General features: G+C 37.8%; 1 protein-coding gene across 7 annotated transcripts in view; it reads right to left on the reverse strand.

Annotated features, from left to right (window-relative positions):
• Positions 1-156: 156 nt before the first annotated feature.
• Positions 157-12,837, reverse strand: part of HECTD1 (HECT domain E3 ubiquitin protein ligase 1) — a 59,528-nt gene continuing 46,847 nt past the window's right edge. For all 7 annotated transcript variants that reach the window (XM_058025752.1, XM_058025749.1, XM_058025748.1 and 4 more), the window contains exons 29-42: positions 11,816-12,038; positions 9,291-9,345; positions 8,873-9,055; positions 8,313-8,523; positions 8,146-8,231; positions 7,858-7,985; positions 5,979-6,180; positions 5,697-5,834; positions 4,837-5,444; positions 3,213-3,291; positions 3,009-3,102; positions 2,545-2,695; positions 1,474-1,618; positions 157-1,100 (exon numbers count right to left, since the gene is read on the reverse strand). In XM_058025752.1, coding sequence (XP_057881735.1) covers positions 963-1,100; positions 1,474-1,618; positions 2,545-2,695; positions 3,009-3,102; positions 3,213-3,291; positions 4,837-5,444; positions 5,697-5,834; positions 5,979-6,180; positions 7,858-7,985; positions 8,146-8,231; positions 8,313-8,523; positions 8,873-9,055; positions 9,291-9,345; positions 11,816-12,038 — 2,441 coding nt within the window. In that variant the 3' untranslated portion in view covers positions 157-962. The remainder of the gene's footprint in view (positions 1,101-1,473; positions 1,619-2,544; positions 2,696-3,008; positions 3,103-3,212; positions 3,292-4,836; positions 5,445-5,696; positions 5,835-5,978; positions 6,181-7,857; positions 7,986-8,145; positions 8,232-8,312; positions 8,524-8,872; positions 9,056-9,290; positions 9,346-11,815; positions 12,039-12,837) is intronic.

A 12,837-nucleotide genomic window follows, 5' to 3' on the forward strand; every position in this document is an offset into this window, starting at 1 on the left:
CTTACTCTGAAAAGATTTGAACACAGAGATGAATTTGTGAGATCAGTAGTTCTCTTATGTAGTTCTTTGAAACCTTTAAAAAAGCATGGCACATTGTTCAGAACGTGTCCGGAGATTTAGCAAGTACTAATGAAGTATTCAGAAGAGACATTTTTATATGTTGCAAACATTTTAATGATTACTTTTGAGCTTACACATTGGGTGCTTTTTTTTAAACTTCAAACTGCAACAAGTTAAATAAATGTTTATAATATACAAAGAAAATACAACCGAAAGTAAAACTTGCTTTAAGTGTGCCTTGCACTAGGAACCAGTGTTTTTTATTAGCTTTATTGTTGAGCTGCACAAACACACTTAAGGATTTGATCTTTATAGCAGGGCATTTGAGAAATCAAAATATATTCCCACTTGAAAGAAAAAGAAGAAAAAAAATTGTTGTGCATGATTATACGCAAAAACCCACTAAAATACTCCAATAGTGCAGGCACCATTAAAAAAGAAAAGGCTGGAGATGCCCATTAAGTCTAAATTTTAAAGGAAGCAAGTTTCTGACCAGTTAGCTTAAAGCCAGCAAAACAGGGATCAGTGATGGCAACCGTAGTGTACAGGGTATTAAAAGACAAACTTTACACAATACACTGTTAGAAATTTGTATCAGTGAACACTGAAAATCTGATGATCTGTTCTTTGGAACAGTCAAACAGAAACACCTTAATTTCCAGTTGTGCAAGCCCTTGAAGCATCACACAGTGTTCTGTGCCAATTTCTTGCTGGCTGTGTAGTTACAAGGATTTATTTTGTCATTAGCAGCTAACAAACATTCCACATTTTCCTAAAGCCTCACAGGTGAAAAAAGGCAAGTCTCGTCAGAGCACAGCGTGGAGATCGTATTTTTGCACACAAACACAAGAGGCTTCGCTAGGATCAAAAACACTTCCATGTCGCGGGCTGCGCTCAGCGGCTCAGTTGAGATGGAAGCCTTTCTCCATGGTAGCAGCTAGCAGACGCTCCCTCATAATCTCCTCGGAAGAATACTCAGGCAACTTTAGGTAATGCACACATGTATTCACAGATGGGTAACTTGCATCTGTAGCATCAACCTGAGGAAAAAAAAGAATTTTACAGCAGTTGTTGACAGCACTCAGTATGGAATTTAAAAGCTGTAAAGTCCTCTAAGTCATGGCACTTGCTGCGTACCTAACATCAGTTGTCAAGAAACAATAGCATCAGCAAAGCTACAGGCCAATTTATAAATATACTTGCTTTACATGTAGATTAATACTTTGATATTTAAATATATTAATTATACGTGAAAAATATATATATGGTATCAGAGAGCAGACCTGAAACAAGAGGTTAGTACTAAAACCGTAGCATACTGCCATAAATTGAATAACCAAAATAAACGCCATCACTGTTAATTAGAACGCCCTGCAGTGCCAGCCCAAGCAGCTCCAAGGGTGAGAGCCGTACCTTGCGCACAACAGTGAGCCGGGGGTGGAGGTTTGCCAGCCCCCCGGGTGGGAGCGTCGAACAACCCGTGGTGAACTGCAGGAACGCCTTCCTCTCATCTGAGGACATTCCACACAAGACTCTCACAAATCGAAGGAATCCAGGGCTGAAAATAAAGTAAAGCAATTAGTTCTGATAACACTAGAAGAGAGCGTGGGGAGTTTTAAAATTTCTCTTAACTTGACACAGTAGAGTTAAAATCTTTAGTCATGTTTAAGCAGACATTGTAAGATTCTAGGGCCTGTTGAGTATTAAGAATAAAACATCCTTAAATAAAAAAAAATAGTCTTTAATCTCCTTGCAGTGTCTTTAATCTCCTTAGACAAAAAACTAGGTACATACTTATAGGTACATACTAGGTACATACTTATAGGTACATACTTATAGGTACATACTAGGTACATACTTATCTTGGGGGGTTATTTGGGTATCTTGCATTTGAATGCATATTACTGGGTAGAGAAGTAGAGCTCAAACATTTCAGCAGGCTTATTCTAACACAGCTCCAGAAGTGATTTTTATGTTATTGCTACCAAACATGACAAGCAGTGAAACCCAAGCCCAACAAACCCAAAAACATCAAGACCACCTTCTGATAACCAACCGCCAGTAAGTATATTTGTCCCCTACATAGTACACTTTCTTTTTTTAACTACACCTCAAGAGAAAAGAATAAGAAATATGAGCAAAATAACAAATGTGCACGGTCATAAAAAAAGTATAACTACTCTCAAATATGAGAAGAAAAACTCTAAAATCTAATTTTAGTAATCTGCATTAGCTGCCATTATGTTTTCATTAGTTACTTGTCTTTGAATAATTTTTTAATCTTCTCTCATCAAAAAACTACCAAGTACTTTCTAACCTATCTGTTGTAACACATTGTTTCATGCAATTTTAGACAATCACCTGCTCCTCAGTAACCACCGGTTTCATCTAATTTGGCAACTTCATCTAATGAACATCCTGGACATTGTATCACTTAACACTTTCCTTTAGTTACTATTTAAAAATCACTCAGAATAAAAGTACCTATCTCTTGTATATCCCAGTTTGGGTTCGGTGTAATTGATGATATCCTCAGCTGCCCAAGAAGGTGATTGATTTCCACACAGAATCATCTGAACCTCTTCATGGCTGAAGGAACTCAGCTTCTCCATTGGAAAGACTCTGTTGAAGCCATCTTTAATTTACACAAGACACAGTCATAAACATGAGTCCAAATAATGTTTATAAAATGATCTCAGCATTTAAGTTGTATTTTAGTCAAACCAGAATCAATCAATAGTTTCTTAATTAAGGTAAGTGGAACATCTTCACAATTAAAAACAGCATAACTAATGCAAAGGTATTCTGAAATTAGTATCTTACCTATTGCATTCTTAAGTAAAAAGTTTATTTTTGAAAGCCATTCTATGCCACCACTTTCAACCAGCATCCCCCTAAACACCCATTATTCCACCTAACCTCATATACATTGTTATATTTACAATTACCTCTGAAGGCCTCCATTTGTTTCTGTATACCAGTATGCATGCAGAAGTCAAACATGAGATCTACATACTCCTCTGCATTATCCATTGTTACAGTCTGCAAAGACAGTAGATAGATACTCTAAGAATTCACTGTTCATTAAAGTTATTATTGAGACCATAAAAATTGAACTGATGGTTAAATTGTAAAGGTAGGTTTTTTCTCACCTCATCTTCACCACCTGGTTTGAGATCCACAGCTGTAAACCCATATACTTTGGACGAAGGACAAAACTGAAAATTTAAACTTCAAAATACAAAGTAGTTAATAACTGAAAACAAGTCTGCTACTGCTTTTGTAAACACACCAGATTTACAACCTGTCACACCCAAAAGCACCTCACTGGATTTCAAACCATTGTGAGTGGATCACTTTGAATCAATGTTCATGTATATACAAAAGTACAGAACTACAAACAGTAATGGACTGCACAGATAATATGTGTTTCAAACATATGGTATGCAAACACATTCTTACTCTCTATTTACCTGGATTTGATACCCACTGAAAATTTCATAAATTGAAATTTTAGAGCTATCAGCTTTTTTAGAGCTATCAGCTTCAAAACTACTCAAATAATTTCATTTAGTTCATAAATTCAGAAAAACTATTTCCATTAAATTCCAGCAATAACAATTACAGAGCCGTTTGAACTATAAGGCATTTAGGCTCTTCAACAGTGCTACTTGCCTTCTCTCTATAACAAGCCAGGCTAAATTCCACAAGCTCTTTGAGGATATAATTAGAGATTAGTGATCTCTATTAGAGATCACTGACAGAAGGGCTAAAAAGATGGGGAAGGGTCTAGAGAGGAAGGCATACAAGTGGCTGAGGTCACTTGGTCTATTCAGCCTGGAGAAGAGACTGAGGAGAGACCTCACTGCAGTTACAGGGAAGAGGAGAGGCAGGCACTGATCTCTTCTCTGTGGTGACAGTGACAGGACATGAGGGAATGGCCTCAAGCTGCGTCAGGGGAGGTTTAGGCTGAGTATTAGAAAAATGTTCTTCCCCCAGAGGGTGGTTGGGCACTGGAACAGGCTCCTCAGGGAAGGGATCACAGCATCGGCCTGGGGGAGTTCAAGAAGTGTTTGGACAATGCTCTCAGGCACAGGGTGTGACCCTTGGGGATGGTGCTGTGCAGGTTGATCTTTGGGGGTTCCTTCCAGCTCAGGACAGTCTATGATTCCAAAGCCTTAAGTAATTACTGAATTCTGACACTACACAATTTTTGTGGCACAATATGATTATAATATAATGGTAGAAAAATTATTGTTTCAAAGGAAGTATTTAAAACTAGGGAAGATGACATCCTAACATGGGTTTACACAGGTATGAGTAGTTTGTCTTTTACAGTTGCTAGAACTCAACACATGCTCTGTTTAACATGGATTTATACATCGTACTAGGAACACAAACAGAGATGTCAATCTGTCCTCTTTAAAAGCTCTCCAAAACACTCGATACATTTCAAGTTATCAGAGCAAAGAAATTACAGAATCGCCCTTTTTTTGAAGCTGTAATTTTACAAGCAGTTGTTTTTACAAGTATTTATGTCTCCAGAGTCATACATCATTGCAACATAGCCAAATTTAAGATTAGGAAACTGAGCAAGTGAGAAGAAAAAATCCTCAATCCAAAGAAAAAGAATATGGCTGCATCTCCATGGATTCCCCCTTGCAAAGATGCTATTTAAAACCTAAGCTTTATTACTAATTCATTTGTAATTATGTATTGGCTTCTTTCTCTAATACAAGATTATTTGCCTATGTATAAATAAATATGAAAACTTACCCCAAGTCCTCTATGCTAAGAGGAGGCCCTGAACCTGACGGATTCTTCAGCATTAATTCCTGTAGTTTTGTGTTCTTTTCATCTTCTGACAGACTTTTGTTGCTTAGAATTTGACGTCTTTTAATTGCAAGGTCCTTAATTTCTTTTAGAAACCTAGCTCTATGTGGGTTTACTAATTCAAAGTCTTCCCATGTCAAAATTCCATTAAACCAGGCAGGAGGCTTAGGTTTTGGTGGATCAAGAATAAATTCTGATTTGGAGTCTTCTTCCAGACTTCCTACTGACAAGGAATCATGTCCTTCTTCTGTGGAAGCCTCTGACTGACTCTCAGTACAGTGCAAGTCTCTGTCACCCCGTGATTCATATATCAACTTACTCATGTTACTTTTAATGTCCCCCATACACATGAGTTTAAAAAAAGGCTTAGAAATGGGTAAATCCACAAGTCTATTGTCCTGAATGCATTTAGCCAAGAAAATTCCAAGGAAATGAAAGAGTTTGGTTATTCTTTCAAGTTCATCACTATCTTGTGGGAATGGTGCTGTAAACAGTCCACATGATCTCTGTACATAGTAGCCAGGTGGTTTCAGTCCACCACCGATATCAACCTGATTTAAGAGGCAGACAAAAAAAGCAGACATGATTAAAGGTGGATTTCATTAGATATCTGCACTAACTTCTTATACCCTACTGCTCTGTTAAAAAGGGAAGAATTAAAAAAACAAGCTGCGGACCAGTGATCATTCTTGACCATGATTATTAGCTGCTGTATGAACATGTATTCTTCCTACCTGGATGTCTAGCTCACTTTCCATTTTTTTTACACAAGTACTCAGTTTAAAATACAAATTAAAATGTACCTGTCGGGACTCATCATCTGGAAAATCATCATCACAAAGCCAAGCACCCAAATCTGTCCTCTGAAATTCTGCTGCCACCAATGCATAAAATTCCAAGGTAGGACCCAGGCCTGTTCCTTCCTCCCCTAAAAACTCAACCTAGAAAAACACAAGGAAAGTTAATAGTAAATGAAAATCCTAGTGAAATGTTCAGCGTTGGTAATGGAGCAGGATATTCAATATCCTGTCCAGTACATTGGAAACAGCTATCTAACCTCGCTCTGCTAGGCAGATATGCTTTACCTCTAGAACAGATTTTCTGTCTGCATGAATCTGCATGACATTTTCTGCCCACTCCATCAAGGATTCACCTCGCGGAACTTTCACTCTTTCATGTTTGAGGCGTCCAACTCTGAATTCCCCCGGATCATCCCGGCGCACTGTGCTCGTGGTCCTTGTCCGTTCCACAGTGGCTTCACGTCTGTTCTGCAGCCACACAATTGCTCTGGAAAAAAACCAAACACCAGCTGTTTAAAACTTCCATGTCTTCCATGCATGAAAACTTGAAAGTAGTCACCAATAAAAAGCGACTTGTTTAAGTATTAATTGCCTCCTAATTTCTTTTAGGTATAAACCAAACTAAACTATTTATCAGCCAGAAATGCCCCAAAATATGGGCTGCTTCATATTTTATGAAGTCAGAAAACAAAATAATTTCTAAGTGCCAGATTCTGATGATGGCACCAATGAAAATATACAATTCTTGATCTGAATTCCTGTAGTTTTTACACTACAGTGGAAAGAACAAAAGGTAGCATCTACTGTTGAGCTTTGAATCACAGATGCTCAAAACTTATAGACACATATGACACCTTTCACTATATACTGTGAGGCAGTTGCACATCACCCCATTTTGCAGTTATTTACTTACACACTCCTTAGAGCAACACAGAACCAAAGTTCAAGTGCCATCATAGACAAATTAACCCATATCAGTGAAGAACAGCTACATTTAATAGCAGTACTTACACAAAGTCAAATTTCCAAATTTTTGTATGTATTATCATTTATGTAGCAATAAGCTACCTTCAAAGCTACCATCTGTTGATTGTTTTGAAAAAATAGTCAAATGTCATGACAGACACAGAGAGTGTACACAGAGTTCATACAGAATATATGAGTTTCAAGAACTACTTCAGTATTTTAAGAGCTTAAGAAAGCTTTTTACTTATGAAGTAACTAACATGCAATCTTTCCTGAGGCATCTCTTGAAAATGCAGCTTCTCTAAAAACAACCTTCTTACAAAACAAAAAAGATCACAACATATGGACCATCTTTCTGCAGAAGTTAAAATTTTTACACAATAAAAAGATTTAAACTGATGTCTTGCAAGTTAATACCTTTTCTTCTCTTCCTTTTTCTTTCTTTCTAAATACCTCCTTTTACATTCCTCATAATGCACCTCTACTGCATGTAAGACAAAACTGTCATTTTGGCAACTCTCTCTCTACCCTCTGATTTGGAAAATCAAGTGTAGCAACAGTCAAGAAAACCTACTTCCTTCTTGTTACAAAAAAAAGTATACCAGCAAAAAGGTGTACACTGTCTACATACTCTAAAATTTATGACTGCTGCAATAAAAATATTAATGATTCTGAGGTAACAAAGAACTCTAGAGAATACCCTTGTATGTTTTAAAGTCTGATTTTGTTCCAGTTTCATTATGCAACTTATAGAAACTTTCAAAATAACCTATTCTTCTTAGTTTTTTTCTGTTTTGTTAAAACATTAATTGATTAAAAATAAATGAACCAAAACAATCACAAGTTGCTGGAACAATAAAAATGTACATGTTTCCAAAAAACTTCCAGTTCATATGATTCTCCAAATGTTTTCTATTTTGTAGTTCTTTATGCAATGAACTGTAACTCAGACAAACTGGCCAATGGGAAAACCTGGCTTATATAAGTACACAAACAAGTCTTCAGCTGAAGTTAAAAAATTAAATTCCTTGTCATTCTGAGTTTTTCCATCTTCTTGCGTCCATCACCCAAAATTATTCACATTTGGCAAGAAAAATTTGTCTCATTAGGTCCTTCTGGAAATCAGCATTTACAAACTGTTATACATAAAAAATGAAAAGGAAGCAATCATACTTCTTGTGTTTTATTTTTTTTTTACCTTGATGCTCCAAATGCTGTACATGTGAAGTACAACTGTCTCGTTTCAAACGGAATTAAGAAAGGACACTTGCTTGTTAGTTGCTCACACCAGTCTGGCAAAGCTCCACTTGCTAGTGCCAATGGTTCCTGTAGTTTAATGCAAGGAATAAAACATTTATGAAACAATTCAAAAATCAAAAATGGCAAAAAACCCAATAATTTCCAACAGTCATGGTAAGGAATAGAATAACAGGGTCATAAAACAATACTACAGATATACACTGCATATAATTTATTAGTGTAATACCTCAATCTGTTGCAGAATCTTTGTAGTAATTTTTTTACTTGTGAATTCATCTGGTGGAAAGTTAAACTGAGGATGCTCATCTCCTTCTGAAAATAATCAAGAGAAAAGTTTTCCTTTATTTCTTTTCATTAAAGTATTTCAGAAGCTCTGCCAATTAACTAAGTTACCTTCTTGAGAAGTCCGTGTTGTGTAAGGGTCACTGGCAACTATATACAAAATTCTAAGTAACTGCAGAACATCTTCTACTCCACAGGAGTTCTGTCCACTGCCAGCTTTGGCCTGGGGTTGCTCCTTGGCCAAACTAAGGATATCAGAATTTTGAAGAGTAGAAATGGCCCCTTGACTCAATCCAGATTTTGATCCATGTTCACAAAAGTCCTGTAAAAAAGAGAATGGTTAAGAATGAAAATTGTGTGTGTTGCTATCTTTAGGACTGTACTCCAAACTGATTTGAAAAAAAATCAAAACAGTTACTGTGATCAAACTTAACAATTAATCAAATTGTGCATGGTGCAAATCATGATCCAAATGCATTTTAACACAACTATGTTTAACAGAAGACATTAAAATGAAAAGGCAAGAGCAGCAAAACCTAAACTTGAAACTGGCTTTTGAACATTCAACTTCCCTATAAATATCATGGCTCTCCCTCAACAAGAATCTTTAAAGCTGCAAAACAAAGCACGTAGCCATTCATAATAAAAAAAGTTTGGATGCAGACATATACCTTGTATGCAGCTATGAGCTGGGAACAATTTCTGTTTTTCCTAATACTTTTATTAGTGCCGGTTAATTTCCAGTGGCGCAGGAAAGCTGAGTCTGCATTCTTCTGCAGGTAGGTTATCAAGTCATTCTTTGGTAATTCATCAGTGCCAAGGTACTGCTCCACATGCTCTACTGACCAGCAACCCTACAACAGGAACCACCAAATGTTGGTTTTTCCTGATTGTAAAGTCTTTAAGATTTCACATGCAACATGTAATGTCTTTTTATAAGGGAGCATGCATTTACAAATACACTCACTAATATTCTTTAAGTAATTGAAAACTGTTAGTTTTTTTTAATGTAGCATTTCAAAAACTGCAACAATATTCTTTTGCTTTTATTAAACAGCCATAAAACAAAGACACAGAAGTAGATCTTACCATTTTCCCACTTTCTTTCTCTTTATCAGAATCCTTCATTTCTCTGTACATGATTCTAGACATCAAAACAATAAATTAATATTTCATACTCATAGCACATCCTCTAAATTCTGAGGTTATACATCAACTTGTTAGGTATCAGCGACATTTAGATACTGTGATGTAAAACAGCAACAGCAGCTGTTCTTTGTTGCACTAAACATCTGAGATACCCTGAAGCAGCAAATTTCTCAAGCTCTATTTTCATGATAAATCATGCAAAGTATTCATGTTTCTTTAAGTGAGACTGGAGTAATCAAACAACCTTCATTGTGCCAATTTGCCAAATCAACTTTAGATTTTTCACTACATGTGCACCAACTCTTTAAAATTTTGAAGTCCTAGAGAAGCTTGCTGTGCATTAACTTAGAAGACATGCACATTTACAACTATTTCTCATGTTTCTCAACTATTTCTAACAAAAAACCAGTTTGTTACAGCATGCAATTTTTGACAGAAGACAACTCAGAAAATAGGCACACAGAAAAGCACTGACAAAATCTGAACTACAGTTAAAAATACTGCACCTCTCCTTACTGCAGTTGTCACTCCTATATACATCACTCTTCTAATATGACAGAAGTTACATTGATTAGGGTAGTAAATGGAGCCCATTTACTACCCTAATCCCCACCACAAGCCATACAATTTCTGTCTATTACCATAAAGCTATTAAGGTCAAATTAACACTGAAAAAATAACTGAGGCAGGAAGTGCCCTCAAATATCACATGTAAATAAAATTTCCTGTATTTCAGTTTGAGCCCTTTTTAACTCTTGCCCTCTCAAATGTCACAACAAAGAAAAGTCCACAGTCTGGCTTCCCTATGTCCTCCACCACATATTGATACACATCAGTAAAAGTCCACAAGTCCTTTTTCCTCCAGGCTAGACAGATACAGATCTCTCAGACTCTTTGTATGACAGAAGCAATCAGCCTTTTAATCATCCTAGCAGCCCCTTGCTAGACTCACCCCAGTGTTCCTGTCCCTCTGGTACTGAGGAGCCCTGAACTGGGACAGAGCACTGCAGGTGTAACTCACAGTGCTGAGCAGATGGGGATGATCACCCCATTCAACTTTCCTAATGCAGCCCAGGGTGCTGCTGATCTTCCTTGCTACTGGGCTCCACTGCTAGCTCATGTTTAACTTTATGCCCACCTGGATCCACAAGGCCTTTTTCACCAACCTCCTTTCCAGGCTGTCTCCCAGCCTGAGCCGTAACACACAGAGCTGTTTTCCCCAGCTGACATACTTTACATCTCCCTTTGTGGAATGTCACAAAGCTCCTGTCTCCCCATTTCTCCATCATGATGAAGTCTCTTAGAATGGCAGCACAACCATCTGGTCCAACAGTGACTCCTCCCCAGTTTTGTTTTGTCCGGAAGCTAAGGGTCTGCTCTGTCCCATCATACAGTCCACTAATGTAGATGTTTAAAAGGTCCTGGACTCACATCAACCCTTGGGGTACACCAGCTGGCCTTTACACCAAGGACACAACCATCTGAGCCCAACAGTTCAGACATTTCTGAGACACTATCTAGTCCATACTTTCTAAGTTTGTCACTGAGAGAGGAAGCAATGAAAGCCTTCCCAAAGTTGAGAAAAATAATATCTGCTGCTTTCTTCTCATCCACTGAGCTAGGCATATAGTAGAAGGCTATAAGGCTGGTTAAGCATGATTTTCTGTTCATAAATCCATTCCACCTACTTCCAATCACCTCCTTATCCTTCATCATTTGAAAATGGTTTCCAAAATGGTTTCCAGGACTATCTCCATCACCTTTCCAGGGATGAAAGACTGACCAGTTTGTAGTTCCCTAGATCTTTCCTGTCTTTGAGGGAGGCGGGAATGACACTTCCTTTTCTCCGGTCCTCAGAAGTATCTCCCAACCCTCATGACCTTCCAAAGATAACAGAGAATGGCCAGCTCCTATGGGTACATTCCATTGGGTCCCATGGACTTGTACAAAAGTGTTCACTAATCTTTTGCCATTCACATATCACCAGATTCAATTCCAGATGTGCTCTGGCTTTCCTAATGCTCTGTATTCAAGCTGGGACAACTAGGATTCCTCCTAGATCACCTGACCCTTCTTCCACTCCTTGCATGCTTTCCTTTCATGCTTTTTTGTTAATCCATGGAGGTCTCCTACTGACTCTGACTTCCTACATATTGGGATAGACTTATTCTTAAGTCTGGAGAAAGTGATCCTGGAAAAAAATCAACCAACTCTCCTGGCTGATTTTTTGCTAGGACTATAACGCCATGGGATTTTCCCAAGCAGATCCCTAAAGGTTATGATTTTTTCCCCTGGTTTTGCAGGCACAGCAGTAGTTTTAAAACCAGTAATAACATCCTGACATAAATACAAAAAAAAATCTAATTCTAGCATTGCTTATTACAGAGGAGGAGTTAAAAAATTAACATCCATTTGCTAATCAGCCACAGCGGTCTCTACACAGAATAACGAAGTGGTGAGCTTACGTGTATGTTGGCTCCCAAATCCGTCTAAGTTTGTCTGATTTCACACTGCCATTACAGGAAAGCTGTAACAATTTCTGTACATAGTAAAAGATGGTGGATCGAAAGTTCGTTAGGGGCAGTTCTACTTCTCGAGTTGTTCCAAGACCCGAAACTTTCAAGGTAAGCGCTAAACGTGGTGAAGGCATGCACTCCACCTCTTCCAAGAGTTCTGAATGAGGTGTACCTGCAAAAATCATTTGAGAACCCTTACCAAAAAATACATAATGCATGGCAAGGTGGCCTAAATGTCAATAACATGGTTCAAGAAGGAAGTGTAATGACTTACTGCACACATGCCAGAGATGAGACAGAGTTCTAACTATGAACTAAATTATGACTGACGCATTTCTTTATGGGAACAAAACTAACAGAAATTTCTGAAATCCCTTCTGATGCCTGTATCTTGGTAACATCTTATATATTATCACAGCACATGCATTCTTTTCCTACACAGTACCTGCCTTTCAGTTCTTCAGAATAAGCAGTGGCTTATTTCCATCTATGCTAAAACCTATTTATTCCTCTCTGCAATGAACTCTTGAGTACATCCACTGTGCTTGAACAAGAATGAACTAAGGAGCCAAGGAGCAAGATCAGGCGCTGTGCTGTTGACTGTACACACTTCTCCATCACTGCATTACCTCGTCCCTGCCTCAGCTTTGCACTGTTTCAGCACAGCCTCTCCAATCAAAACTATTCTGGGTAGCATTAACACAGTTAAGTCCCTGCAGGTCAAACCAGGCATCTTTAGCACATCTTTAATGTATCAAGAATTTTTATTATTTATCATGGTAAGAAATGATCCTAGTTAAATTCCTAAATATGCTTATTTTACACAGCACTTAATTTACTCTTCCCTCAATAATGCTTAGATCTGCAGGGGTAGATGAAACTCTCATTCAAACAGAGAAAAGCCACACAGCCACAAGAGCATGTTGTACTGATTAATAGTGACAGCATCCCCAGATCCAGTGGGCACTTAA

The sequence above is a fragment of the Melospiza georgiana genome, chromosome 6 (genome assembly GCF_028018845.1).
Source record: "Melospiza georgiana isolate bMelGeo1 chromosome 6, bMelGeo1.pri, whole genome shotgun sequence".
Lineage (NCBI taxonomy): Eukaryota > Metazoa > Chordata > Aves > Passeriformes > Passerellidae > Melospiza > Melospiza georgiana.